At 42.7% G+C, this 26481-nt stretch overlaps 2 protein-coding genes across 2 annotated transcripts in view; one reads left to right on the plus strand and one right to left on the minus strand.

Annotated features, from left to right (window-relative positions):
* LOC104783442 (vacuolar iron transporter 1-like) overlaps positions 1-260 on the minus strand; it is a 2573-nt gene extending 2313 nt beyond the window's left edge. The window contains exon 1 of the mRNA XM_010508598.1: positions 11-260. Within this exon, the coding sequence (XP_010506900.1) occupies positions 11-260 (250 nt within the window). The remainder of the gene's footprint in view (positions 1-10) is intronic.
* LOC104779503 (PHD finger protein At2g01810-like) lies at positions 3021-5851 on the plus strand. The gene is made up of 3 exons (XM_010503868.2): positions 3021-3339; positions 3422-3653; positions 4190-5851. The coding sequence occupies exons 1-3, from the start codon at positions 3021-3023 to the stop codon at positions 5712-5714; spliced, it is 2076 nt and encodes a 691-aa protein (XP_010502170.1). The 3' UTR covers positions 5715-5851.

Here is a 26481-nt window from a genome sequence, read left to right on the forward strand (position 1 = left end):
TAATACCCGCCGAGTCCCATGGAAATAGCGCCGGCAGCGACTTCGGCGACTCCGGCAGTAAGGACGATAGAAGAAGAAGCATTGGCACCAGAGAGACCGGCGGCGAGTGCAAAAGGAACGGTTAAACCATCGGAGACACCGATGATGATGTCACGGACGATTTCTCGGGCGGTGAAGTGATTCTCGGTGTGATGATCAAGAAGTGATTGCTTCTCCGGTTCGATAGAGATCCTTGTACTCTCATCTTCCTCCGACGACATTGCTGAATCGATTCTCTCTTTCTCTCTCTCTGTTTTTATTTTTTTCTTCAAAGTTGTGAAGTGTATGGAAACATGATAATGTGTTTTATATACGCAAAGAACGAGGGGAAAGATCATCAAACGGTTTTTTTTTTCTTTTTTTTTTTATAACATCTATCATCAAACGGTTTATTTTGTAATTTGGTTTTAAAAGTTTAAAACTACCTTTTATTTTTTCCCATGTGTTTTCTTTTAATATAATAATTTGTTTATTATTAAGTTATTATTGATTTGTTACCATTTTTAAGGAAGCTATAAAAGATAAGATTACTTAAAAAGGTGTTAAATCCCTTACAAATTAATGCAAACACATTTTTGAAGAATAACCTTTGTTTTGTAAGTAGAAGTGTATAATTCTTATAAATATTATTCCAATTCTTATTTAAAAAATATTTGAAAGCTATTTTCTAGTATAATGAAGAGAAGATACATTGTTATAGGACATCAAATCTATCTAAGAGCATTCGCATACCTTATACGTATTTACCATTTCATTTTTTTTCCCAAGTTTATTTTGATTTGAACATCAAAGGATCTTAAGATGATGACACCCTAGATCTATTCTTTGCTGCTCTCTAAACGACGGCCTTGATTCTACTCAATAACTAATTGAGTTAGTTGAACAATTATAACCGCTAAAGTCTTGTGTCCACGACTCCACATAGAAAATGCATACATGGCTTCATGTCGTGGACAAGCATGTGGCAAACACGCGCAATTTTATCTGAAGTTCTGATCAAATAGTTCAAAACTCAAAACTATTTCCTCTTGTCTTATACAATCTTGTGTGGAAAACTCATAGGATCCTAATGGGTGAATAAAGTTTTATGAGAAAACAACAAATCTTGTATAGAGTNAAGAAAACTGAAACCGCAGGAAACCAGTGAATGGGCATCCACCACTCCTGGACTGAGTCCTTACGATGACATTTTCTATCTGTATCAGAATCTCTTGTTAGCTTATCCTGATTCAGACTCATACAGCGAAGCGTCTCAGGTTATCTTGANTACACACCCTTTCATGTATTTCTTCTTTCACTTCTGTGACCATCTATCAGATTATTTTAAACATTCAAAGTCCCATTTAATACATTTGTATTATCGGTTCAAATTAATAAAGATCGAAAATGTTAAAAAAAGACAATTCAAAATTAAAAAACCAAAGTAAAAGATGAAAATTGGGTTAAAAAAAAATCAAAGTAGAATATGAAAATTTGAAACATGACATTATCAGTACTTTACATTTTTGTATTTTTCAGAAGAACAAGGCTGGTGATTTTTAAAGAGGGTTTTGGTATAATAATCCTTAATAAAAATGTATCCATCGGGCTTTGTTTCTTGTGGTAGATCCTCTGTGAGTAATTTTCTACTCGTAGACTACGTACCTCGATCGGGTACCTTAAGAAGTCGATGGAAGGACCACTCCGGTACTTTCGTTCACCCCTATTTCCTAAAAACTTAGTGAAACTTGACCAATTAAGCATAATACGACACTCCATGCATGATACCAATTGTATCGACTATTGAACCCTCTCTTTTAGTCCCAACCCAATTAGTTCATACCTGGAAGTCAAGTATCAGTGTGAAGCTTAAAGCGATCTACGTACCACCACTGGATCCAACTGTGGATCATATTGTCTCATAAGTTCTTGATAACGAAATTTGAAAAACAACATCATATATAAAAGTATATAATCAATCTTACTCTATATTTTTCTTATTATGATTTGATTTTTGCTTCTTATATAATTTGTATGTAATGCTTAATTTTGATTCTCCTTATGATTTACATATTTTTGTCAACTCTTTCCGTTTTGTCAAAACTAATCTAATGTTTTATAATTTGATTTATTTTTTTGAACTAGTTCCAAATTTATCATATTTGGTTGTTCATGATTTTTTGTTGAACTATATATTGGTTGTTCATCATGTTTTCATTTCTGGAATAAGATTATTAAAAATATATATATATATATATATATATGTAAAAGAAATAAAATTGGAAAAATCTGAATCATATGACATTATCATGGATACTTGTGGATTTTTAGGGATTTGTAGCTCTCAGATTGTTGCTGAAATTAGAGTTGTGGTTTTAATTTATGTCGGTTATTATGCTTGATATATATCATTAACCGGTTTAAGCATCACGAGTCTGGTTCCGGTCACTGCTTGATCATGCAAATGTCTACTTGTAGTTTAATTTGCAATTAAAATAAAATGCTAGTCATTTCTTATATAGTTATATCCAATTTTGAGTTTTGACCAATATTTTAGTAATGTATTTACATATACTTAAATCAAAATCAAATCAAATCAAATCAAACAGTGTTTTTAAAAAAAAGTAACCTAATGAAAACCAAACCTGATTACAAGTTTACAACAAATCAGATGAAATAGCTTAGAAACAACTACGGCAAAAACAAATTGAACCGAGCCAAAAAAAATCTAGTTAAACCGGAAGTTCCCAACTCTTCCTCCTTTGACAACAAACAACAAACCAAAGAACCAAATATTCACAAAACGATAAATAGATAAAAAAAAAAAAAAGAAGAAATAGTACAAGATCGCCGCCAAAAGGGCAAAATCATAAATTCGCAACCGGAGAGGAGTCATGTCACAACAAATCAGCCCGATGTCACGTGATCCCAATGCTAATAAAACCAAAACAAACTCTCTCTCTCTCTCTCTCTTTCTTTCTCGTAAAAGTCCTTTTCCAGTCATGGCGATAACCGTATACGACGCTGTTTGCACGGCGACGACAAAAACCCCCAAATTCCTACTTTTTAACGATTATGCCGCCACCATAGCTTCACCTTCTCCTCCGCCTCTCCTCAACCTCTCCGCGACTTTCCGAGACAACATCAGATCCTTCCTCCGTGACAACGCCGAGATTGAAGATTACACCATCGATGGCAACACCGTCTCTTGTATCTTACTTGGCAGCCAAGCTCCCGGCGTCGTCTTCCCTCTTTACATCCTCGACGAACTAATCTCTGATTCTTCTCCTAACCCTCTCTGCGATTCCTGCAGATGCGTTGGTACAAACAAATCAAGGCTTCTTTTTTGGGGCAAAAAAAAAAAAGTTTGTGTTTTTTGATTATGATTCTGTTTTACGTATAGGTTGGGGTCATCACTACGCATCGAAGAGGCGATATCATATGATAATCCCAAAGCGTGATGCGTGGAACGACCCATTGACGGCAGAAAGCTTGAAGCTTTCTTCACATCTGATGCATGGTTTGGTCCATTGCAATGGTTTTGGTCATTTGCTCTGTATCAACTCTGAAGATGACCTCTCTGGTGATCAAGTCATGGACTTTTGGAATCGTCTTTGCACTACTCTCCACACTAGGTACCCAATACCAAAACTTATCTCTACATGGATCGATCGGTATCAAGTTGATTGCTTTTGACTAATTTTAGGAGATTGACGTTAGATATTCCACATTGATATTTTAAGAAAGAAATATTTGTGGCATTGATGTTAGGAATCCATATCGATTAGTAAAAGTTGGGACGACGAATAATATAAATTCTTCCCCAATTATAAAAATAGATTGTGACATTGATGTTACAAACTCATCAAAGTTCAATAGTATATTATTTGGGAGGCATGATTAGGTTTTTGCTAATTATAGGAAAGAGACTATGACATTTAATGGACACGATCAACTATCTTGCATGTTTAGTGATTTTGAGATTGAATCACATAAATTTTGACTTTTTGTGTTTCTTTGGTAAACTAAGATTGAATTTGAGTATTTTAATTGAAGCCACGGTAATTGTTTTAAATTCCACAAACTAATTTATAATTTCGAGTTGATAAAGTGAGTTGAGTGAGTAGTGTTTATGAAGTTATAAATAAATGATTATGTCTTTTGGCTGCAGGAAGATCTCCTTGGATGATACATCGAAGAAGGGGTCGATGGATCTGAGGCTTCTCCACGGTGTTGCATATGGTCGACCATGGTTTGGAAAATGGGATTATATGTTTTCTAATGGAAGCTTTGGGGTAAGAAAAGATGAGTATTGGCGAGCTATTCTCACTCTTAGCTCTATCGAAGTTGACAAGATTATGGAAGACTTTTCTGGAACAAGTAAAGGGAGAGTGATGAAGATAATCATTGGTTTCTACAGAGGATCCACTGAAACACCATTGGTCACTCTCTCTGATTTGCTTCGGTTCATGCTTGATTTCAGATCAAAAGCTCCCATTCAGAGAAAGACTGCAATGGCACTCATAGCAATGTCTGTAGATCCTGATTCATGTCCTGTTCTTGGAGCTGATGAGAACATTGAGGTCTGCACATCCCCAGATCAGGACTCAGATGATAGCGGCTATGAATCCGGCCTTGATGATCATAATACTACAATGGCGGGAATAAAAGCCCCTGCGTATGAATCGTTTGATGATTTGGGCAGGGGAGAACATTCTAGATGGCCTGGGAGGAGGTTGAATGAGGCAGCACAAGCGGTTCTCAAAGTGTTTAAAGAGCAAAACAGCACCATTACTCGCCAAGCGCTAAGGGAGGCTGTCAGAAGTAGCATTGGTGATACAGGATTGATTGATTTCTTGCTCAAACACATTGACAAAGTTCTAATAGGTGACCAGATAGTGCAGAGGTTCAATAACCCGAAATCCCGAATGTTACAGTTCTCCCTCCGGACAATCAACTCCCGTGTTCTAGAGCAAGAACGGAAAAAGAAAAGAAAACTGAAACCGCAGGAAACCAGTGAATGGGCATCCACCACTCCTGGACTGAGTCCTTACGATGACATTTTCTATCTGTATCAGAATCTCTTGTTAGCTTATCCTGATTCAGACTCATACAGCGAAGCGTCTCAGGTTATCTTGAATTGCAAGAGCTTTGTAAAAGAATGGTCTTACCAGGAACAAAATCCTTTAACAGTGAGCTGCCAAGTTCTGCCCAATCATGAAGATCTACTCAGAGACTTCACCCGGCTATTACCCCCTGGTGAACTGGTGGTTGTCCCTGAAAACGCAACCATTAGAGAACTGAAATCTGCAGCAGAGAAAGCTCTGAGGGACACTTACTGCATAATGGAGACATTTGAAATGTTGGAGATAAGAAACATGTATCTTGAGAAGCTACACGACGACTTGAGTCTAGAATCACAAGGGAAGACAGAGTTTCTGGTGAAAGGGTTTGGTCTAGACACAGGCACTGAGTTAAGGTATGAAGGCGGTTTTGATGACTGGACCGTTGCCTGCGAATGCGGAGCTAGGGATGATGATGGTGAGAGAATGGTGGCCTGTGATGTTTGCAAGGTATGGCAACACACACTCTGCAATTCCATTGAAGACGATGAAGCTGTGCCCTCCGTGTTTCTCTGTAACAGGTGTTCTGCGGATAGCTCGAGATCCAAAAAACGCAACTTCAGCATCCTCTAGCCCTATCTTAACGCAAAAAGTCAGCTTGTGTTTGGAGATTCCATTTTGTATATCGTTCCATCATTATGGTGAAAACTTTTCAACCGTAGCAGCAATAGACCGATTTAGCTATTGAGTATTTTTTGCATAAAAAATTATCTGCATCAGTAATCCTTACATATTTTAGCTTAGGATTTTAGTAGATTCGTAAAAGTTATAACTATCTAATCACCCTTCCTATATCAACTTTACCTAATATATTATGTGATCTTTTGAAGTAAAGCAGATAAATTAAAGAAGATGGAAAAAATAACTGTTGGATATGGGCCTTGTCCTAATATTTCAGGAAGTCTAAACAGAAGATTCATAAGACATGGACTTGGCCCATCTGGCTGTAGGGGCAAAATCATCATTTTGCGGAAGAAACAGAGGGGACCCTAGGTCAATGGCCCACTATAAATACCAGATGTCATTGTCAGAGCTGAAGATCCACTTTTGGGGCAATTAGAGAGAGAAGAGCAATAATTTTTGTATTAACTGCGTTTACCTCTTTAATTGTCATTTTTCTGTAAACCATTAACTTCAATTCTACGTTAATAAAAGGACGAGTTCTGATTTATTCCCATTGAGATTCGTATTATTTCTATTGTCGATTTCATACATCAACAATTTGGCGCCCACCGTAGGGCTAGACGGAATCCTTTCATTTGACGAATAAAGTTTGAAGACAAAGGCGTTTTCGAAAAACCTGAAGCATGTCTCATACCGATCTCTCTAGCAACGAAGGCATCGACTCTTCCACGCCCCAATCTCCCGCAGCTCGTGTCGAGTCCTCAAGGCCAACCATATGGGGCCGCACCCGTTCGAGAAAGAACCAGCTCCAAGGCGTCAATCCAACTGACCGCGAAGCCGTAGGCGCTACGCGCGTCACCTAGACAAATGGCGTAACCAACGGCACTACCCCTCCTGATCATGCAGCTGACGGCGTCACCCCAACCAACCGCGCAGTCGCAAACACTACTCCTCCCAGCTGCGCGCGGAGAGGCATTACTATCAGTCAGACCGCGCTCGATGAAGCCGTACGAAGGACCCTGGACCGTATGAGTGGCCAAGCGGCACAAATGGAATCTCAAGGCCAAAATGACCAAGCAAGGCGCCGTACGCGACGACCTGAACCTCGACACGAACAAAATTAAGACGCACTGGCACCACGCACTCCGCGAGCTGAGCACAACACTCCGCGAGCTGAGCATAACACTCCGCAAGTTGAGCACAATGCCGCTACCATGCCGCACGCTGAGCACCACGATAACGGAAGGCCCCAAATCTCGTCGATCATCGTTGGACCCAATGGCGAGCAGCCGAGAGTGCATTTCCAAACTGACCAGATGCTCATGGATCGACGGGCTGGGCCGAATCAACCCAAGAACGCTGAAAATTGCGCCCTTCAGAAAGAACATCAGCAGATGCAAACTCAGCTGAGGAAGATCACATCTCAGATGCACCATGTAACGAGCGCGGCACCAGAGCTGGAGACCGTACTGGCAGAAGCACGACGTTCACCTTTCACCGCAAAGGTCTCAGGCGTCAGGGTTAGACGCAACAATGATAACAACAAGAACAAGCCAATACCGTACGAAGGAAAGGGGGACCCCACAGTCTTCCTGAAGTCGATGTCCATCCACATTGGAAGTTCATACTTCTCACCAGAAGAAGAAGACGTGGGAAGTTGTGAGCTGTTCGTCGAGAGCCTAACCGGCGAAGCATTGAACTGGTTTTCGAGGTTGAAGGCCAATTCGATTGATGGCTATGAGGCACTCACAACTGCCTTCCTTCAGCATCACCAATGCTTCATGCATGTCCCTGCGTCGAATGTTGACTTATGGAGAATGCACCAGAAGTATAATGAGTCGCTGCGAACTTTCATGGCCAGATTCAAAGGAGTCGTATCTCAGCTCGCCATCAGCGATGACGTCGCAATAGGAGCTCTAAAAAACGAGCTTGCCCGCGGAACAAGGTTCAAGGAAGACCTAACAATCTTACCTGTCACATCCTTGGGCGAAGTCCTTGCGCGCGCAAACTGATACATCGAGGTGGAGGAAGACCAAGGAAAAGGAAACCCCAATCAAACTGATGCGGTAGAGAAAGCACCCGAAAAATCCCCGAGCTCAAAAAACAAAGCTGTGGAAGAGTATTATGAGCCTCACCGACATTACAACAGAGACTACGCCAAAGGCGAGAAGGGAAGGAAGGCAACGATGTTCGCTATCGATGGAAACAAGCAACGGCAAGGCAAGCGTTGGAACAAGTACGATCGTGAGATTGATGGTCCTACCTACAAAGGCAAATGCGGTTATTGCGAATTCCACAAATTTGGTGGACATTCCAAGGAGGATTGCAAAACACTTTAATACCTTCTTCTTCACAAGTACAAGAGAGGTGACATCATGTAGAACGAGAACGGAGAAAGGTTAACACGCATAAGGATAACCCGTTCTGTTTGGCGGACCAGCAATAGCACGAAAGGCAGCAGCGGCACAAAATGACCGAGCACGGGAACAAAATTACCGAGCACGAGAAATCGCTCGCCTGCCTCCTCCCCCAAAACGAAACCAGGACGCAGAAGAACATGATGAACCACCAGCTCCTCGCCGAAGGATCAACATGATCATGGGCGGCTTGTCAACATGTCGCGACTCTGTTCGTTCAATCCAAGCTTACTGCCGCGAAGCAGAAACAAAACGCAGCTGGCCCTCCCATAGCAGCGTGTTCAAAATTTCCTCCGATCCTATCATGTTTACTGAAGAGGACGCGCGCAACGCGAGTCCAAACAACGACCCGCTTATCGTAGAAATGATAATTGGCACCGGAAGTTTGGTCAATTTGATATTCAAGGATGTATTGATCCAGATGAAGATCGATCTACGCAACATAACACATGACATGCAGCCTCTAACGGGATTCGATGGAGACACCATAATGACTGTTGGAACCATCACACTTCCGATCTACGTCGGCGGTATGATGCAGTGCTTCAACTTCGCAATTTTTAGACAAACGCATCGTCTACAATGTCATTCTGGGAACACCAAGGCTTCACAAGATGCGCGCCGTCGCTTCAACTTACCACCAGTGCGTCAAGTTTCCAAACGCGTATGGTATCTACACGCTGCGTGGAGATCCTCTGATCATCGAGAAAAAGATGCGGAATGCAAGGGCTTTTGTAATTGCCAAATCAGCACCACCGCGAGATCCACACACACCACCTCCAAAAGAATCCGTAATCCAAGTCAACATCAATTTATCCGATCCCAAGCGTTGCGTTGGAATAGGCGCCGAACTACCAATAACTTTGAGGGACGAGCTCGTTCAGTTTTTGCGTCAGAACGCAACCACCTTCGCCTGGTCAATAGATCACATGACCGGGATTGATCCCAGCATTACCAGTCACGAGCTCAACATAGATCCAACCTACAAACCTGTTAAGCAAAAGCGTCGGAAGCTCAGAGCGGAACGCACAACTACGGTAAATGACAAGGTACGAAAGCTACTTGATGCGAGGTCAATCATTGAAGTACGCTATCCAGATTGGCTGAGTAACCCGGTCGTGGTTAAGAAGAGGAATGGTACATGGAGAGTGTGCGTCGACTTCACAGACCTCAACAAAGCTTGTCCGAAAGACAGTTTTCCTCTTCCACGCATTGACCAACTCGTCGAGGCCACAACTGGAAACGAACTACTATATTTCATGGATGAGTTCTCGGGCTACAATCAGATAATGATGCACAAAGATGACCGTGAGAAGACCGCATTCATTACCGAGCAAGGCACTTTCTGTTACAAGGTCATGCCTTTTGGGCTGAAAAACGCAGGAGCAACATATCAGCGCTTGCTAAACCGGATGTTTGCAAGTCAACTCGGGCAGACCATGGAAGTCTACATTGACGATGTGCTCGTCAAGTCGGCTCAAGTAGCATACCACGTCTCGCACCTGAAACAATGTTTTGACATTCTCTATAAGTACAGTACGAAACTGAATCCAGCAAAATGCACATTTGGCGTTACTTCCGGCGAATTATTGGGATACCTCGTTACAAAGCGCGGTATAGAGGCGAATTCGAAGCAGACCTCGGCAATCATCAACCTTCCGTCTCCAAGAAACACCCGCGAGGTACAACGTCTTACAGGGCGCATTGCCGCACTTAATCGTTTCATCTCTCGCTCAACGGACAAGTGCTTGCCGTTTTACCAGCTCCTTCGCGGAAATAAACGTTTTGAGTGGGATGAAAAGTGCGAACTGGCATTCAAGCAACTCAAAGACTATCTCTCATGTCCACCAGTACTCGCTAAACGAGAACAAGGAGAAATTCTGTATCTCTAAATCGCCATCTCGTGTTCGGCTGTAAGTGGTGTGCTTATGAGAGAAGATCGCGGCGAGCAACATCCCATCTTTTATGTGAGCAAGACCCTCGATGGCACCAAACTCCGATATCCAACTCTTGAGAAGCTCGCATACGCAGTCGTAATTTCTGCTCGAAAGCTCTGCCCCTACTTCCAATCTCACACTGTTGAAGTCTTGACCAATAAACCTCTACGGACAATTTTCCATAGCCCAAGCTAGTTAGGACGCCTCGCGAAATGGGTAGTCGAGTTAAGTGAATACGATATAGAGTACAAGAACCGCACATGCGCTAAGTCACAAGTTCTCGCAGATTTCTCGTGGAACTTTCTCCCGAACTCGAAGCTGACACCCCTCCACCCGAAATATGGTCGCTTCACGTAGACGGTGCCTCGTCAAAGATGGGTTCAGGAGAAGGCGTACGTGTAACTTCGCCTACTGGAGAAATATTGGAACAATCGTTCCGTCTCGCTTTCTCTGCTTCAAACGACGACACTGAGTATGAAGCACTAATCGCTAGATTGCGTCTCACGCACGGAATCAGAGTTAAAAAGATCCAAGCTTACTGAGATTCTCAGCTGGTCACGCACCAGTTCAGTGGGGATTATGCAACAAGACACGCGCGCATGGATGCCTACCTCAAAGTCGTTCGTGATCTGTCCCATAAATTTGAGTTCTTTGAACTCGTCAAGATCCCCCAAAGCGACAACGCTCCAGCTGATGCACTTGCGACACTTGCTTCTACGTCCGATCCCGATCTTCGAAGAGTAATTCCTGTAGAAAGCATTGATCAACCGAGTATCAATGTCAACCTGTTACCACCCACTGCAGCCAAGCTTCTTGAAGCTGCGCCCTCAACAGACACACCAACAAGCCTGAACAATGCCGCCGCGCCCATTCCAGCCTCCGCCACACCCACTCCAGCCCTTGCCGCGCACAATGTCTCCACGCACAATGACTAGCAAGCAGAAATTATAGCATATATCGCGGATGGGATCATGCCAAAAGATAAGTGGGAAATAAGGCGATTGCGCACTAAGTGCGCACAATACATACACACTATTGGACGAAAACCTATTCCGTTGGGATCCGAACGACGCTCTCTTCATCTGTATCGACACAAAGGACATCAACGACATCATGTGCGAAGTCCACGAGGGCGCTGGCGGCAACCAGTCAGGAGAGCAAGCTCTAGTACTTCGAATCCATCGCAATGGACATTTCTGGCCAACCATGGTCGCTGATTGTACCGCATTCGTAGCCAAGTGTGAAAAGTGTCAGCGCCAACCATTCATCCATTCCCCAACCGAACTTCTGCGAGAAACGTCACCACCTTACCCTTTCATGCGCTGGGCAATGGATATCGTAGGCACGTTAACTCCGTCCAATCAAAAGAAGTATCTCCTGATCATGAAGGACAACTTTACCAAGTGGGTTGAAGCAGAATCGTATGTCTCGCTCGAAGCGAATGAAATCCAAAATTTTGTTTGGAAGAATATCATATGCAGGCATGGAATCCCATACGAGATCGTATGCGACAACGAACCCCAATTCATCTCTCTAAGCTTTGAAGGATTCTGCGCCGGCTGGCGAATACGCCTGAGTATGTCAACTCCGAGGTACCCGCAGGGCAACGGACAAGTGGAGGCCACCAACCAAACTATAATTGTCGGGATCAAGAAATGACTCGATGCCAAGAAGGGTCTATGGGCTGACGAACTCGACGACGTCCTATGGTCTCATCGAACTTCACCGCGCACATCCACTGGACAAACCCCGTTCTCACTCGCATACAGCATGGAAGCACTCACACCAGTCGAGGTGGGAATCCCGACTCTCCGACGATCTATGCTCGTTCACAATCCAGAGCTCAATAACAAAATGTTGTGTGACAAACTCCTGTTCATCGAAGAAGAGCGCGACCAAGCTCTACTTCGCATCCAGAACATCCAGCAAGCTGCCACCAAATTATATGACAAGAAAGTCAAATCTCGCTACTTCGCCGAGGGTGACCTCGTCCTGCTCAAAGTCTTCGAGAATACAAGGGAGAAGAACGCTGGATAACTCGGCGCGCATTGGGAGGGTCCATACTTCAAACGCTATTATCATTAGTCCGCTAACCAAAAAAAAAAAAAAATCTTCATCGAGCATTTACTTGTAATTTGAACTACGAATCGTTTGATCCCTTTCGAGGGTACGTAGGCAGCCTTTCACGAGGTGATCTAGGGGCACACTCTGAACCAGTGCGTCCTTCGTATGCAAGCACCTTCCCGCGGCCCTCACCTAAAGGATGTGGAATCAAGCTAAGGGCATGATTATCCGTAGGGAACATTTCCTCGAGTTCCCAAACATCTTCTTCCGTCAAATCCGCCAGATGTGTCATGACATCTCTTCCTTCTGACAGGTCCCACCATGAAGGACAGCCAGCTGTAGTGTCGTCGAGACCTCTCTCCAGCGCACGGTACTGGTCATCTCCAAACTCCTCCGGAATGTCACCAAAGACATCTGAAAGACCCCGACCCAGACGTCCCAGCGTCCGCGGTCACGGCTTCCATTCGGCCCCATTCCCGGCCGAATATCCTTTGATTCGGTCACTAAGCTTTGGCTCGTGGCCTTGGTTCGTAGACCCCTTTACGCAGCTGAATATAACTTTACCCTTGACCCATCCCTTTGTGCTTAGCCATACAACCAACCAACCCCACAAGCTTGCAAATATAAGGGATGGGGACATATAGTCCCTTCGGTTCAAAGTTAACGGTTGCTCTATCGGCTTCGCGAACCACTCATGTTCTCGAAGCATGGCATCAGACGTGCCATTAGTTGACCCATCGGTCATACCATTGAACGCCGTCGACTTGTCGGTCTTGTTATCAGAGCTAGGTCGGATCAAATGATCCAATCCCATAATCGAATCGCCGATCAACCACAGACCTGGGCTGATACTTTCGATAGACTTGTCGACCACCCAACCGATCAATCCAACCTACAGCTCGTATCGTCGATCCTTTGATCACCCGATCCGACTAGCGATTGAATCGCTGGTCAACCCTCGATCGATCCTTCCATGGACGCAGATCGTCGATGACCTTTCGATTGGTCCGACACTATGATCGAACCGTCGATCATCCTGCGATCAGTTCAGATCCATCGCCGAACCACCGCTTATCCTTCGATCGGTTCGGCCTGATTGCTGACCCATCGCTCGTCTCATCATACCTTCGATAGAGAGGTAGCATGCTGAAAGACCCCGACCCGGACGTCCCAGCGTCCGCGGTCACGGCTTCCATTCGACCCCATTCCCGGCCGAAGATCCTTTGATTCGGTCACTAAGCTTTGGCTCATGGCCTTGCTTTGTAGACCCCTTTACGCAGCGGAATATAACTTTAATCTTGACCCATCCTTTTGTGCTTAGCCATACAACCAACCAACCCCACTGGCTTGCACATATTAGGGATGGGGACATATAGTCCCTTCGGTGCACAGTGAACGGTTGCTCTATCGGCTTCCCGAACCACTCGCGTACCGAAAGCTCGGTATCGGATGTACCGTTTAAATGACCCATCGGTCATACCATTAATACCCCGATTAACTCGTCGGTCTTGGTATCAGAGCCAGGTCCGATCAACGATCCGACCCCATAATCGAATCGCTGATCAACCACAGACCTGGGCCGATACTTCCGACTGACTTGCCGACCACTTGACCACCCGACCGATCAATCCAACCTACGACTCGTATCGTCGATCCTTTGATCACCTGATCCGACTAGCGATTGAATCACCGGTCAACTCTCGATCGATCCGTCCATTAACGCGGATCATCCTGCGATCAGTTCGTCTTCCCGGACAAACCGCCGCCTATCCTACGATCGGATCGGCCCGCTTGCCAAACCGCCGCTCATCTCATTGTACCTTCGATAGAGAGGTAGCATGCGCATCAGTTCGGACGAGTAAACTCGCCGAGCCGCACCCCCTTTTCTTCTTAGGCTTAGATGGACGATGGAAGGATGATGGTGTGTCGGAATGAAGGCCTTGCCCTCTATTTATAGTGTCCTGGCCGAAGTCTAGGCTCCAAAAGGCACCTGTCCATCAAGGCCCTTCATTCGTGCACGTTCGGACATGCCTGTCCGTCCGTGCCTGTCCAGCCATGCCCGTTCGGTCATGCCGTCCCATTATAGTCCACGAGCTCCCCAGCTGGCCCGGAGACTGTCCACCACCGTCCAGTTGGCCGAGCTTAGTCGAGCTGACGCTAGCTGGACGCTAGCTGGACGAGCTGATACTAGCTGGCCTAGCTGTCCGCAGCTGGTCCATAGCTGTCCATACCTGGCCGATAGCTGTCCATAGCTGGCCGATAGCTGTCCGCAGCTGAACTATTTGTTCATCGAGCTTGTTCAGCTCATTCAGCTCATATTCCAGCTATTTCAGCTAGAAGCTTAGCTACTTAAGCTCATATAGCTATCGATTTCCTTAAAACAAACTGCCCCTCCTTTCGGATCGCGGGACGCGGGTGTTACACATACACATCAGTTCGGACGAGTAAACTCGCCGAGCCGCACCCCCTTTTCTTCATAGGCTTAGATGGACGATGGATGGATGATGGTGTGTTGAAATGAAGGCAAGGCCCTCTATTTATACTGTCTTGGCCGAGGTCTAGGCCCCAAAAGGCACCTGTCCGTCAAGGCCCTTCGTTCGTGCACGTTCGGACGTGCCTGTCCGTCCGTGCCTGTCCGGCCATTCCCGTTCGGTCATGCATGTTTGGTCACGCTAGCTGGACGCTAGCTGGTTGAGCTGACACTAGCTGGCCGAGCTGTTCGTAGCTGGCCGAGAGCTGTCCGCAGCTGGCCGAGCTGTCCGTAGCTGGCCGAGAGCTGTCTGCAGCTGTCCGCAGCTCAGCTAACTTGCTCATCGAGCTCGTTCAGCTCATATTCCAGCTAGTTGAGCTAGTAGCTTAAGCTCATTTAGCTATATTTTCCTTAAAACAAATTGCCCCCCTTTAGGATCGCGGGACGCGGGCGTTACAACATCATCTCCCGAAACCATGGTGCGAGACCTGGCAAAACCAACCAAGCAACCGGTCAATATGGGAGCAAAGACATATCGAAAGCGCAACAGATTCCGGATCGAACGAACACACCCAAATGAACTGCGTACTACGTACCGCGCAATGCATACCGCGTACCTCGCACTACGTACCGCGTACTGCGTACTGCGTCCTGGGTACCGCATACTGCATAGTGTGTCCTGCGTACCGCGTACTGCGTACTGCATACCACGAACTGCGCGTTGTGTACCGAGCACTGCATACCGCGTACCGCACACTGCGTCCTGTGTATCGTGTACTGCATACTGCGCACTGTGTCCTCTGTACCGCGTACTGTATACCACGCACCACGCATTGTGTGCCGTGCACTGTGTACCATGTACTACGCACGGCATCCTGTGTACCGCGCAAAGCATACAGCGTACCACCGCAAATACGAATGTCTCAAGCGCAAATTTAGAAAACGAACCACTTGAACAGGCTACGACCACGCCACTTGCGAGATGCGAGCTCCTCCATCACGCCAAACTTGATCTCGCCATAGTCTTGTACGAAAGGGTCTCAACCTCCCTAACTCTAGAAGCACGGTATCGAACTCGTAAGCCCTCGAGCTCACCATGATCTCGATCCAAGCCACCTCTTCACTAGGAAGATAGCGTCGTTCGAGTCCACTACCTCACCGTTCATCATCGCTATCTCGCCTACTGGCCTATCTCGTCTACCGCACCATCTCGCGTCCATTACAGCATCAGAACAGCTACTCCGTCAATGAGAATCTCGATCTCGCAGCAATCTCGACCTCGCTACAGCCTTGATCTCGCCATACCATCACACCATCGCCAAGTTTCCCGTGGGGGACTCTCGTTAATATCTCGCAAGCGTGCACACGTCAACACTTTAGCACGCCCCCGTAACAAGACCAGTGCAGCACTAGAGTCTCGATCTCGCCACCGAAGATCTCGATCTCGCCGCTTCGTCGCCAAAGCCTCAATCTAACCACCTCGCACATACAATCTTGTAAATTTAATCTCGCTCAACAAGGTATCTTGCCACGAAATGGAGTGGTGACGTCTGAATGTGGGGAGCGAAGCCGAGACGCCTCACGGTCTCGACCAGGCTTGATGATCACGGCGGCATGGTGCAGAACTCGTCCATAAGTGGAGGAACGGCGGCGCAGAGCAGAACGATCAGTCCAAGTGATGGCACCGAGGTAGAAAGAGGCCGAGACGCCTCACGGTCTCGGCCAGGTCCGGCGGCGCAGCGCAAACTCGTCCAGCGGTGAGAAGGGAACACCAGCGGAACAAGATGACCGGTTCAAGCAATAACGACACGGCGCGGTGGCGCGGCAAGTCCAGCTAACCAAAGCTGTAACCGGTGGTAGGGATCCATGTCCGGCGAGGAGATTATGGCCGGTGGCGAGAAACCAGGGCCCTTACAAACCAAAATCGAAAAAGTAAAAGAAGAGATAAGGGAGGAAGAAGAAGAAATTACCTTGTAGAAGAGGAAGCAAGAGTTAGAAGTAAAAACTAGGTCAAAGGGACATATTTATATGGGGGGACCAGCGCGTTGACCGAGGTAAAAAATAATAAAGGAAACCCTAGTTTTGAAGCTATCTCTACTTCCCGCGCCTCGGCAAACATGCAGAACACGCAAAACTCCCGTTTAAACTCCGGGAGACCACGAAAAACGTGCGCAACGCAGAATTCATTCCGGAATCTCCCGGATGCCTCGAAAAACGTGCGCAACGCACTATTTATCTCGGTATCTCCCGGATGCCTCGAAAAACATGCGCAATACACCGTTCATCTCGGAACCTCCCAGAAGGTCCTCAGGCTCTTAAAAATCTTATGTTCCTTCTACAAGACGGACCTAGCAACGCGGAATTGTATCCGACGGCTCAGGCAAGCCATCATACATCGGACTAGGAGGGACCAATATTGGATATGGGCCTTGCCCCAATATTTCAGGAAGCCCAAACAGAAGATTCTCAAGAAGTAAAGGGCCATAAGACATGGACTTGGCCCATCTAGCTGTAGGGGCAAAATCGTCATTTTGCGGAAGAGACAGAGGGGACCCTAGGTCAATGGCCCACTATAAATACCATATGTCATTGTCAGAGCTTGGGGATCCACTTTTGGGGCAATTAGAGAGAGAAGAGCAATAATTTTCGTATTAACTGTGCTTAGCTCTTTAATTGTCATTTTATGTAAACCGTTCACTTTAATTCTACGTTAATAAAAGGACAAGTTCCGATTTATTCCCATTGAAATTCGTATTATTTATATTGTCGATTTCATACATCAACAATAACCTAAAAAGGACATTAACCTACTGCAACTTTTGTTTAGGAAGACACATTACAACATGACTGAAGATGAAATATCTGCATCGTGTTGTCCCAGCATCTCCCACCTAATGCAGCAACTTTATCCCTGAAAAAGATAACACGCATGAAAGGAAGAACATACTTATATGTAAAGGGGCCATAAAAGGAACGACATGCTTAGTTGAAAGGAGGCTCTCCTTGTGGAAAAAGGTATGACATTTGTTATGAAGGAAGAAACTTTCAAAGGATGCACCTGAAGGCTGAAGCATATATAACACTAGTTGGTTGCGCCTTTTAGCTGTTCAGAAAACAGATTCTTCTTTCAATCTCAGGAGAGTTCTGAAAGTAAATTTCGATGACATAATGTTTTTACTTTCTATCAAACCAATTCCGATGACAGTAAATTTCGATGACATAATGTTTTAATTTCGATGACATAATTTCGATGGCAGTTGTTTTGCCACAAATGAATGGTGTACGCATAATAATTAAAATCAAACAGAGCAAGAGAAAGAGAGAGACATAAACCTAAGAGCATTGTAGAGATTGATCCGATCCGATCATCACCGGCTGCATAATGGCTTTCTTTAGCTCAGTGGGCGCACGTTCTTCTGGGATTTATGAATCAAGACTCACTCAAGCGGTAAAAAAAAAAAAAAAACAAAAAAAAAACATTGTGATTCCTACTTGAAGTTTGCAGGTAGTGATTCGCTGAGAAGCTAATATTCCATGTAAGTGTAACGGGTCCAAGAGTAGCAGCAAAACGTGCAAGGCTCCTACCATATGCATGAAGTTCTACCTGAAAAAAAAACCACTCTTTTGTTTTGTATCTTCTCTTAGCTTTTTGGTTCAGGATTTCTCGATATTGCATACAACTATAGCTTTGGTATTACGTTTACACAAAATCAAATCTCTATTTAATTATCACTAACGGTCATATTATTTTACTGTATCACTCTTTGTAAAACAATATTATAACAGACTTAATTAGTAAATCCCTTAATGAGCAGTGACTCCTTTTTTTTATGATACGTAATTCAAACGGTAACATCTTATTTGATAATTAATTGAAATTCAAACGGTAACATTTTATTATTCTATCATCTTTTTTTCACCCGAACGGTAACTTATTTGACCGTTAGAAATAATCTCTATATATATGTATAGTAGACAGTAGACACCTCTGTCTTCCTTCATTCAGACATCAGAAAGGTTCCATATAAATTTCTCAAACATCTAATACTCTCTCTCTTTTAAATCTCTGTTTATATATTCTTCAGATATGGTCTTCTACAACTCAAGGCTCAAGCTTATCTCTGAACTAGCGACTACCAAATTGAGTCATAGAGACGTGAGACATCAACCCCTGCAAAGGTAACAACCCCTTTTACTTGTTTAAACTTCAATGTTTCCGACATCTTTTGTTTTATTTATATTGATAAAAAAAAACCATTTGAGATATATATATATATATATATATATATATAAATTTGGAAGGTCACAAAAATACTGTTTAAGTTACAATTGTGGGTTAAAAATTGTGGTTGTTTTCAGTGATTTGTATGTGTTAGTGAACAGTATAATAAAATGAAAATCTAAAAAACTCAGGCTTCTGTTTTTTTGTTTTGTTTTGTTTATTACAATGTTTCTCGTGGTTCGTTGATTTGGTAGAGATTACTCTTAAAATCTTGCCTTGAAAAAAGAAGCAAACTATCATTGATTTTATTTGTCGCTTTGAACTTTATTTTTGTCATGTTCTGTTTCTTCCTAAGACAACGTAGGTTAAAAATATCATATTAAAATGTACATAGAATACTTAAAAAAAAACAGTTCTTGTTCTGTTATCTTAATATTTCATTCTTAGAAATAGATTAAGAATGGGCGTTATACAAATCTGACAATACATTGATTTTTGTATTAAATGATACTTTCATGATTTTTATTTGGTCTAGTTTTGCAGTTACGAATAACACAAATCCAAAAGGAGTGTGTAACGAATAGGTCTTTCAGCTTTTGTAACAAACTTTTCTTATCTTATAAAATGTTTCATTAAAGAGTTAATAAAAAAAACTACAACTTAAATAATATCATCTAAACCAAGTCTTAATAGTAAACCGAGATAGTAAATAACCGAGAATACATAACTGACACTCCCCCTCCCTCTTAAGATGAAGAGTACAAATGATGTAATCCTCGATAGGTGAACAGTACAGCCAGCTGATGTTGAGTACCGATGTTAAGAGCCTTCATAAAACCAGAAGCTACACGTTCACGAACCACATGACAGTCTCGATCAATATGCTTCGTTCGTTCGTGAAAAACCGGGTTTTGAGCAATGTGTAAGACAATTTGATTGTTGCAGTACTGGCCAATAGTATCAACCAATGGAACCTGCAAATCTTCAAGTAAAGAACTGATCTAGAGCAACTCCCAAGTAATATTGGCCATGTTTCGATACTTTGCTTCAGCTGAACTTCGACTAACAACATCCTGCTTCTTCGACTTACATGAGATAAGAGAGTCACCAAGAAAGATACATAACCCATAGATGGATCTGCTTGTTTCAGGACAATTTTCCCAGTCAGCGTCAGCATATGCACGAAGGTTAAGAGTTGAGTTTGCAGGATACAATAAACCCTAGCCTGGTCATTATTCAAGTAGCCAAGTATACTTTGAACAACATCTAAATAAGGCTTTCTTTAAACCTTGACATACTGACTCAGTTTGTTAATTGCAAAACATATATTTGGCCTAGTGACTGTTAAATAAACCAGTTTACCGATCAACCTCCTGCAATAAGATGGTTCAGGAAGTAGCTCTCTTGTTTCGTCACTCAACTTCAGATTCAGCTCCATAGGTTTTGAAAAAGGTTTGCAACCAAGATAGTCAAATTCTTCAAGTAAATCTAGAGCATATTTACGTTGAGAAATAGAAATGCCTTCTTTTGAGCGAGCAATTTCTAATCCAAGAAACAGTGCATCTAGCCTAGTCTTTTAGCTTGAATTCTTAAGCAAGATTTTTTTTGACAGCCAATACTATTAAATATTTTTTACTCACTAACAATATATCATCCACATAAACACGAAGAGCAAGGAAACCTTCTGAATATGATTTTACAAACAGCATAAGATCAAATGGTGATTGAGTGAAACCATGTTGTAAGAGGACACCAAAAAATTTGTGAAACCATTGGCGAGAAGCCTGTTTTAGACCATACAGAGACTCGACAAGGCGATAAACAAGTCTCTCTGGTAAAGAATCCCGTTGTCGTGGAATAAATCCCTGTGACAAAGTCGTATAAATATCTTCCTCCAAATCACCATGAAGAAATGCATTTGTGACATCCATCTGATTAATGCTCCAATTGTGAATAGCTTCCAAAGCCAAGATTATTCTGACAATAGTAAGCTTAGCCACATGACTAAAATTATCAAGATAGTCAACACCTTCTTGTTGTGTATAACCCATGGCAACCAACCTAGCTTTATAACGTTCAATGGAGCCATCAGGTAAGGAACAAATCAATGGCATGTTTGCCATCAAGTAAGGAACAAATCACCCAAGTTGATGTACTCACAAGAGCATTCAACTCCAGGTTCATCGCATCAAGCTAATGTTGCAACAACAATGCCTCTTTGAAAGTGTTTGGTTCTTTTTCAGCAATAATGGCAAAGCAGAACAAAAGATACTCATGAGAGAGTTTATCATAGGACAAAGAAGCAGAGAGAGAGGATGAGCATTACCATGAAAAGAAGGAGAAAAAGAATGCTATGTTGTAACATGAGAGCAATGGTACTTTAAAAGATAGCTAGGAGCACGTGTCTCTCTACGTGGCCTGAGAGTGTTTTCCATGTCAACCCGAGTTTGATCAGATATATAATTTGAAGTTTTTAATGGAGTATAGGGTTGTGATGGTGTGTGGACTAGAACAGTTGATGACTCCATGACAAGATTAACTTCATGCATAGTAACAGAGAAATCATCATATATGTATGAAATGGTTTGATTTTCATGATTTGAATGCATCACATCATCAAAGAAAGTAAGACCTTGTGAAACTGATTTATTAATAAAAGGGAAAATAGTTTCATGAAAAACAACATTACGAGTAATAGAAAGCACATTTGACTTAAGATCTAAGATTTTATATCCTATAAAACCAGGTTCATAACCAAGAAAACCACATGCTCTAGCTCTTTGAGTAAACTTATGCTGCATAATATAAACAAGCAAACACTCGCAGGAAAAAATAATCAGGAAGTTTCTTATGTAAGATTTCAAAAGGAGTTTTATCTTTCAAAAAAGGTGTTGGTGTTGTATTAATCAAGAAAACAGCTGTGGAAACACATTCTGGCCAGTAAACTAGAGGTATGTTTGATTGAAAATATCGAAATCCTGCAACATTTAAAAATGTTGATGTTTTCTTTCAACAACATAATTCTGTTGAGGAGTATATGCACATGAATGATAATAAAAAATGTAAAGTTTTGCAAGTAATTCTGTGATTTGAAGTTCTGGAACATTGTCAGATCTAATACTCTTAACTTGGAGACCAAATTGAGTTTTAACTAGTTTTAGAAAAGCTGGAAGTATTTTTGAGACATCAATTTTAAGTTGAAGAAAATATATCTAATCAAACCGAGTGCAATCATCAACAATAGTAAGAAAGTAACAAAATCCTTTAACAGATGTTGATATCTCTCTATTTTATACCTTTTTAGGCATATTTTTATTCATGTTTTTCATTGTATAGAGTCTAACCTTAGCATTTTTATGTCCTTAACCTTAGATATATGCATTTAAGTTGTTTAGGGTGTTGAATTTTTGCATTTTGGATAAAAACAGGTTCTTTGGAGCATTAAAAGAGCAAGAATGAGGAGTAACCCGAGCATGTACCCGATGGTGTGATCATGCAAGAAGAACCACCCGAGGCCTTAACCCGATCAAGCGGATCTAAGCTCAAAAGGAACTACCCGAAGTCTAACCTGAGGAGGTGCTCGTCCCTAGCCTCGTGTAGGACTTCGGATGATGGCTGTGCGGCTAGGTCAAAGAGTTTCCAAATATAAACCCTTTCCTATTTCTTTGACACAGAGATGCCACACACGTTAGAGAGAGAGAGAGAGAGAGAGAGAGAGCTACACAGAGAGACTGATAACCGATTTTACTCTTTTTCAAGCTTTGCTAGGATTTCTTATATTCTGTTTTACAACTCTTTCATATTGATTCTGTATTATGTTTTGTTTCTTTTCAATACATCATCTACTTTTATTCTATGCAGTTCTCATTCGTTTATGCTTTTATCTCGATTATGATGAGATCTGAGTAGTGAACCAAAGTTTCTAGGGATGGGATAGGCTAATAGGTATTCCTGATCAGTTATGATGTTTTAGCTTGATTATTTTTATAAAGATTCTCTTTTGGATTAGTGTTCTTAATGCTGGTTTCAGACCAAGAGGTTGAGATTAGATTCTAAGTTTTTCCGCATCGAAAGGTGTTCGATGAAATGCTTGAATTAACTAATGCCAGAGATTTATTCACTTAGCCTAAGAGATTAGATGAGTAAGGGATTTATTGACAATAGTGAATCATATATTAATGCATGCTTGGTCATGTTTCTCCAACGAGAGTTGGGTAAGGGAGTGATTGAGGTTGATTGTTTCTACCATGAAAGTGGATTAGAGATTCATTGTCTAGGAAATAGATTACTTGAGGCATGTAAAACATTCTATGTTGATTAGGAATACTTATTAATCGATTACTCCATCCATAGGATCTTTCGTATTTTGATTGTTTACAGTTTTTGCATTAACTCGATCCCTCACCCGATCCAGTACTCGATCACTTGCATCGTGTGGGCATTCAAGTGGTTCATCATTCTGTTCTTATTTTCTTGTCACCTGATCACATACTCGATCTGGTACTTGACCGCTTGCATCATGTACCTCGAGTCGAGTAGTTATTTGTTTTATTCCTTTTATTTCTGTTCATATTAGGTTGTTAGACAAAACTTCTTTTATTGCTTGGCTTGACTTGCATAGTTTTGATTGCATTCTATACAACCATTTGGATTGATAACCCTTTGTACTACAAATGCATAGGGAATTGATACCATGGATGAAAATTCTGTTATCAATTTGGCGTTGTTGCCGTTTGGTTGAATTCTTTGTTACATTTAGAACTTCAAAACTTGCTAGATCAAGTTCTTTTTGTTTTATATATTGAGGTACTAACTTGTTTACTTTTTCTGCTTGTTTGTTTTGTATTTCAGGTACAACCCGAGGATCAACCCGGTCAGTCACCCGATCACCGGGATCGAGTTGACCATCTATTGCCTGTTTGGATACTTGTTTGTGCATGCAAACACGATCCAAAGGTAGCCAGCACCTCAGTCTCTTCATCGATAACATCGATAGACATAAACAAGTACATCAGCCCATTCAGACACACCTTGAGGAAGATATGAATCAGCAGAATGGTCCACCAGCCCCTCAAGAGAGGACCAACATCGGAGCTAGAGATGCTCCTTCTACTCATACTTAGAGGCATGGTATTGTGCCTCCTGCTATTCAAAACAACAACTTCGAGATACAAAGTAGTATTATCCAGATGATCCAGAGAAACATGTTTCATGGAATGCCAATGGAGGCCCCATTGGATCATTTGGATGAGTTTGATAGGTTCTGTAGCCTAACCAAGATCAATGGGGTCAGTAAAGATGGCTTCAAGCTGAGGATATTCCCATTCTCTCTTGGAGATAAGGCGCATGTTTGGGAGAAATATTTGCCTAAGGAGTTTATCACTAGTTAGGAGGACTGTAAGAAGGCCTTCTTGGCTAAATTTTTCTGCAACTCTTGAACTGAATGGCTGAGAACGACATCTCCAGCTTTGTTCAGAGGAATAATGAGACGTTCAGTGAAGCCTGGGAACGTTTTAAGGGCTATGCCAGTCGGTGCCCTCATCATGGATACAACAATGCGTCCTTACTCTGAACCCTATACAGAGGAGTCGTCCCAAAGATATGGATGTTGCTGGACACTGCTAGCAATGGCAACTTCCTCAACAAGGATGTTGATGATTGTAACATCCGTGAACCGGAATCTCGGTTTGGGAGGTGCATCGGTTGATGCAAGGCAGGTTTGTCACGAGACGACTTAGGTTAAATGCGTGTTTGGCTGCGTTTTGGGTTAGGAATACCCTTGAGTCGAGTATAAGAGGTTATTTTTGTCGTCTTTGGCCGAGTTTGATCGTTTTCTAGAGAGAAAGAGAGAAAGAAAAAGAGAAGCTTTTCTTAGGAGCTTTTGGAGGTTTTATGGCTGGGATCGTTGTAAGAGCTTGCTAGGAGTGTAGATCTGTCGTTTTGAGTCAGAATCTTCTCTGGCAAAGGTGAGTGCATGACCATGGCTTATCTAAGCTTGAAATTTCTCTGATTTTCATGTTTATTTTTTATGTGGTTGATTATTTGGCTTGTTAGAGTGTTTATGTGTCACTTGGGGCTTTGTGAGGCTTCTTTGTGGAAATGGATCATGTTTAGGTGGTGTAGTAACAGATACTTGGCGAGAAGATTTGGGGAAGATGATGCTCGGCAAGTAGTGCATCGGTCGATGCAATGGGAGGATGGCACAATTAGACCTAGGAGCATCGGTCGATGCCATGTGGAGGTATCAATCCATGCAATTAGGGATTTTGTGAAATATCGAGCATGCATAGGTCGATGCAGTGTTGGTGTCAGTCGATACAGTGTTGGTGTCGGTCGATGCAAATGAGACTTGTATCGGTCGATGCAACTGATACACAGAGTTTTAAACCTTATTTTCCTACTGCAAGTGCACATCAAAGAAGTAGTACTTAGGGGTCGAATCCCACGAAGACCAAGTTTTACTCTATGGTTCTATTGGTTCAATTTCAAGCTAAGACAATTCGAAGTTGGGTTTGTTTGGTAACAGTAACGCGAATAAAACGGTATAAAAAGGCAATAAGCAAAACACTAGATCAGGGATAATTCTCGGGAATTTCAGAGATAACAACTAAACAACTATTCAGGGCATAGATTAAGTACCAGTCTAGAACTCAAACATAAATATAAACTGATCCACTGTCGTGGTATCAATAACTCTATCTGATCGATTCTGTGCGGAAACGCGGAGCACGTGCTCAGACATCCGGAGCACATGCTCGGCGGTCCATAAACCCTAAACTGTCGTTTGAGCCCAGAATCGCAGACAAGCATTAAAGAACAGGAATGATAAGTTCACAAATCACCTACACATCAACTTTCGCAGGTCTAGGATAATTTGCCCACTAATGTCTTTTCTAGCAACCTATTACACTTTTGATGAATAGATAAACCTAGAATCATAGATTGGGTGATCAAATCAACCTAAGCATTAAGTCTAACAATAGTGAAGACAATCGATTATATAAAGCCCTATTTGTGTTCTGTTGCTAACCCATGAAACCCCTTTTGAAACCCCTAATCTAGCAAAGAAAACTACTCAGACATAGAGAAATGAATCATAGCAAAAGATGAGAAATTCAATGACATAAAAATAAAAAGGGTTCAGAGAATGCTTCACAAGGTAGCCGCTCTTCTCCCTCTCACAAAAACGTCGCTCACAAACAAAAGAAAAGGTAAATTATCTCTCCTAAAAACCCTAGGTTAAATAGCATACAAGTAGAGAAAAATAAGGAAAGATTCCAAATTCAAATCTCCCTATTAAAAAGCGATCTCAGCCCTCTTTCTCTCACAAAGGATCGCCTAAAATAAGGGGAATTAGGCAGGGAATCGGCGCCTAGATGTGCTCGGAAATCGGGAGCATGTGCTCCTGGGTCTAAAATCAGCTTTTCTGCTCCAATTCAACTCCTTTCTGCTCCGATTGCTCCTGCTGTTCCAATCCTTGCTTTTAGCTTCCTAGCCTCTTATTATAACCTGAAAAGGACTCAAACAACAACAAAACTATCAAATAAACGGGGTCAAAGTGAGTCAAGACCGTAACATATCAACTACCCCGGACTTAGATCTTTGT

Source organism: Camelina sativa, chromosome 4 (assembly GCF_000633955.1).
Source record: "Camelina sativa cultivar DH55 chromosome 4, Cs, whole genome shotgun sequence".
Classification (NCBI taxonomy): Eukaryota; Viridiplantae; Streptophyta; class Magnoliopsida; order Brassicales; family Brassicaceae; genus Camelina; species Camelina sativa.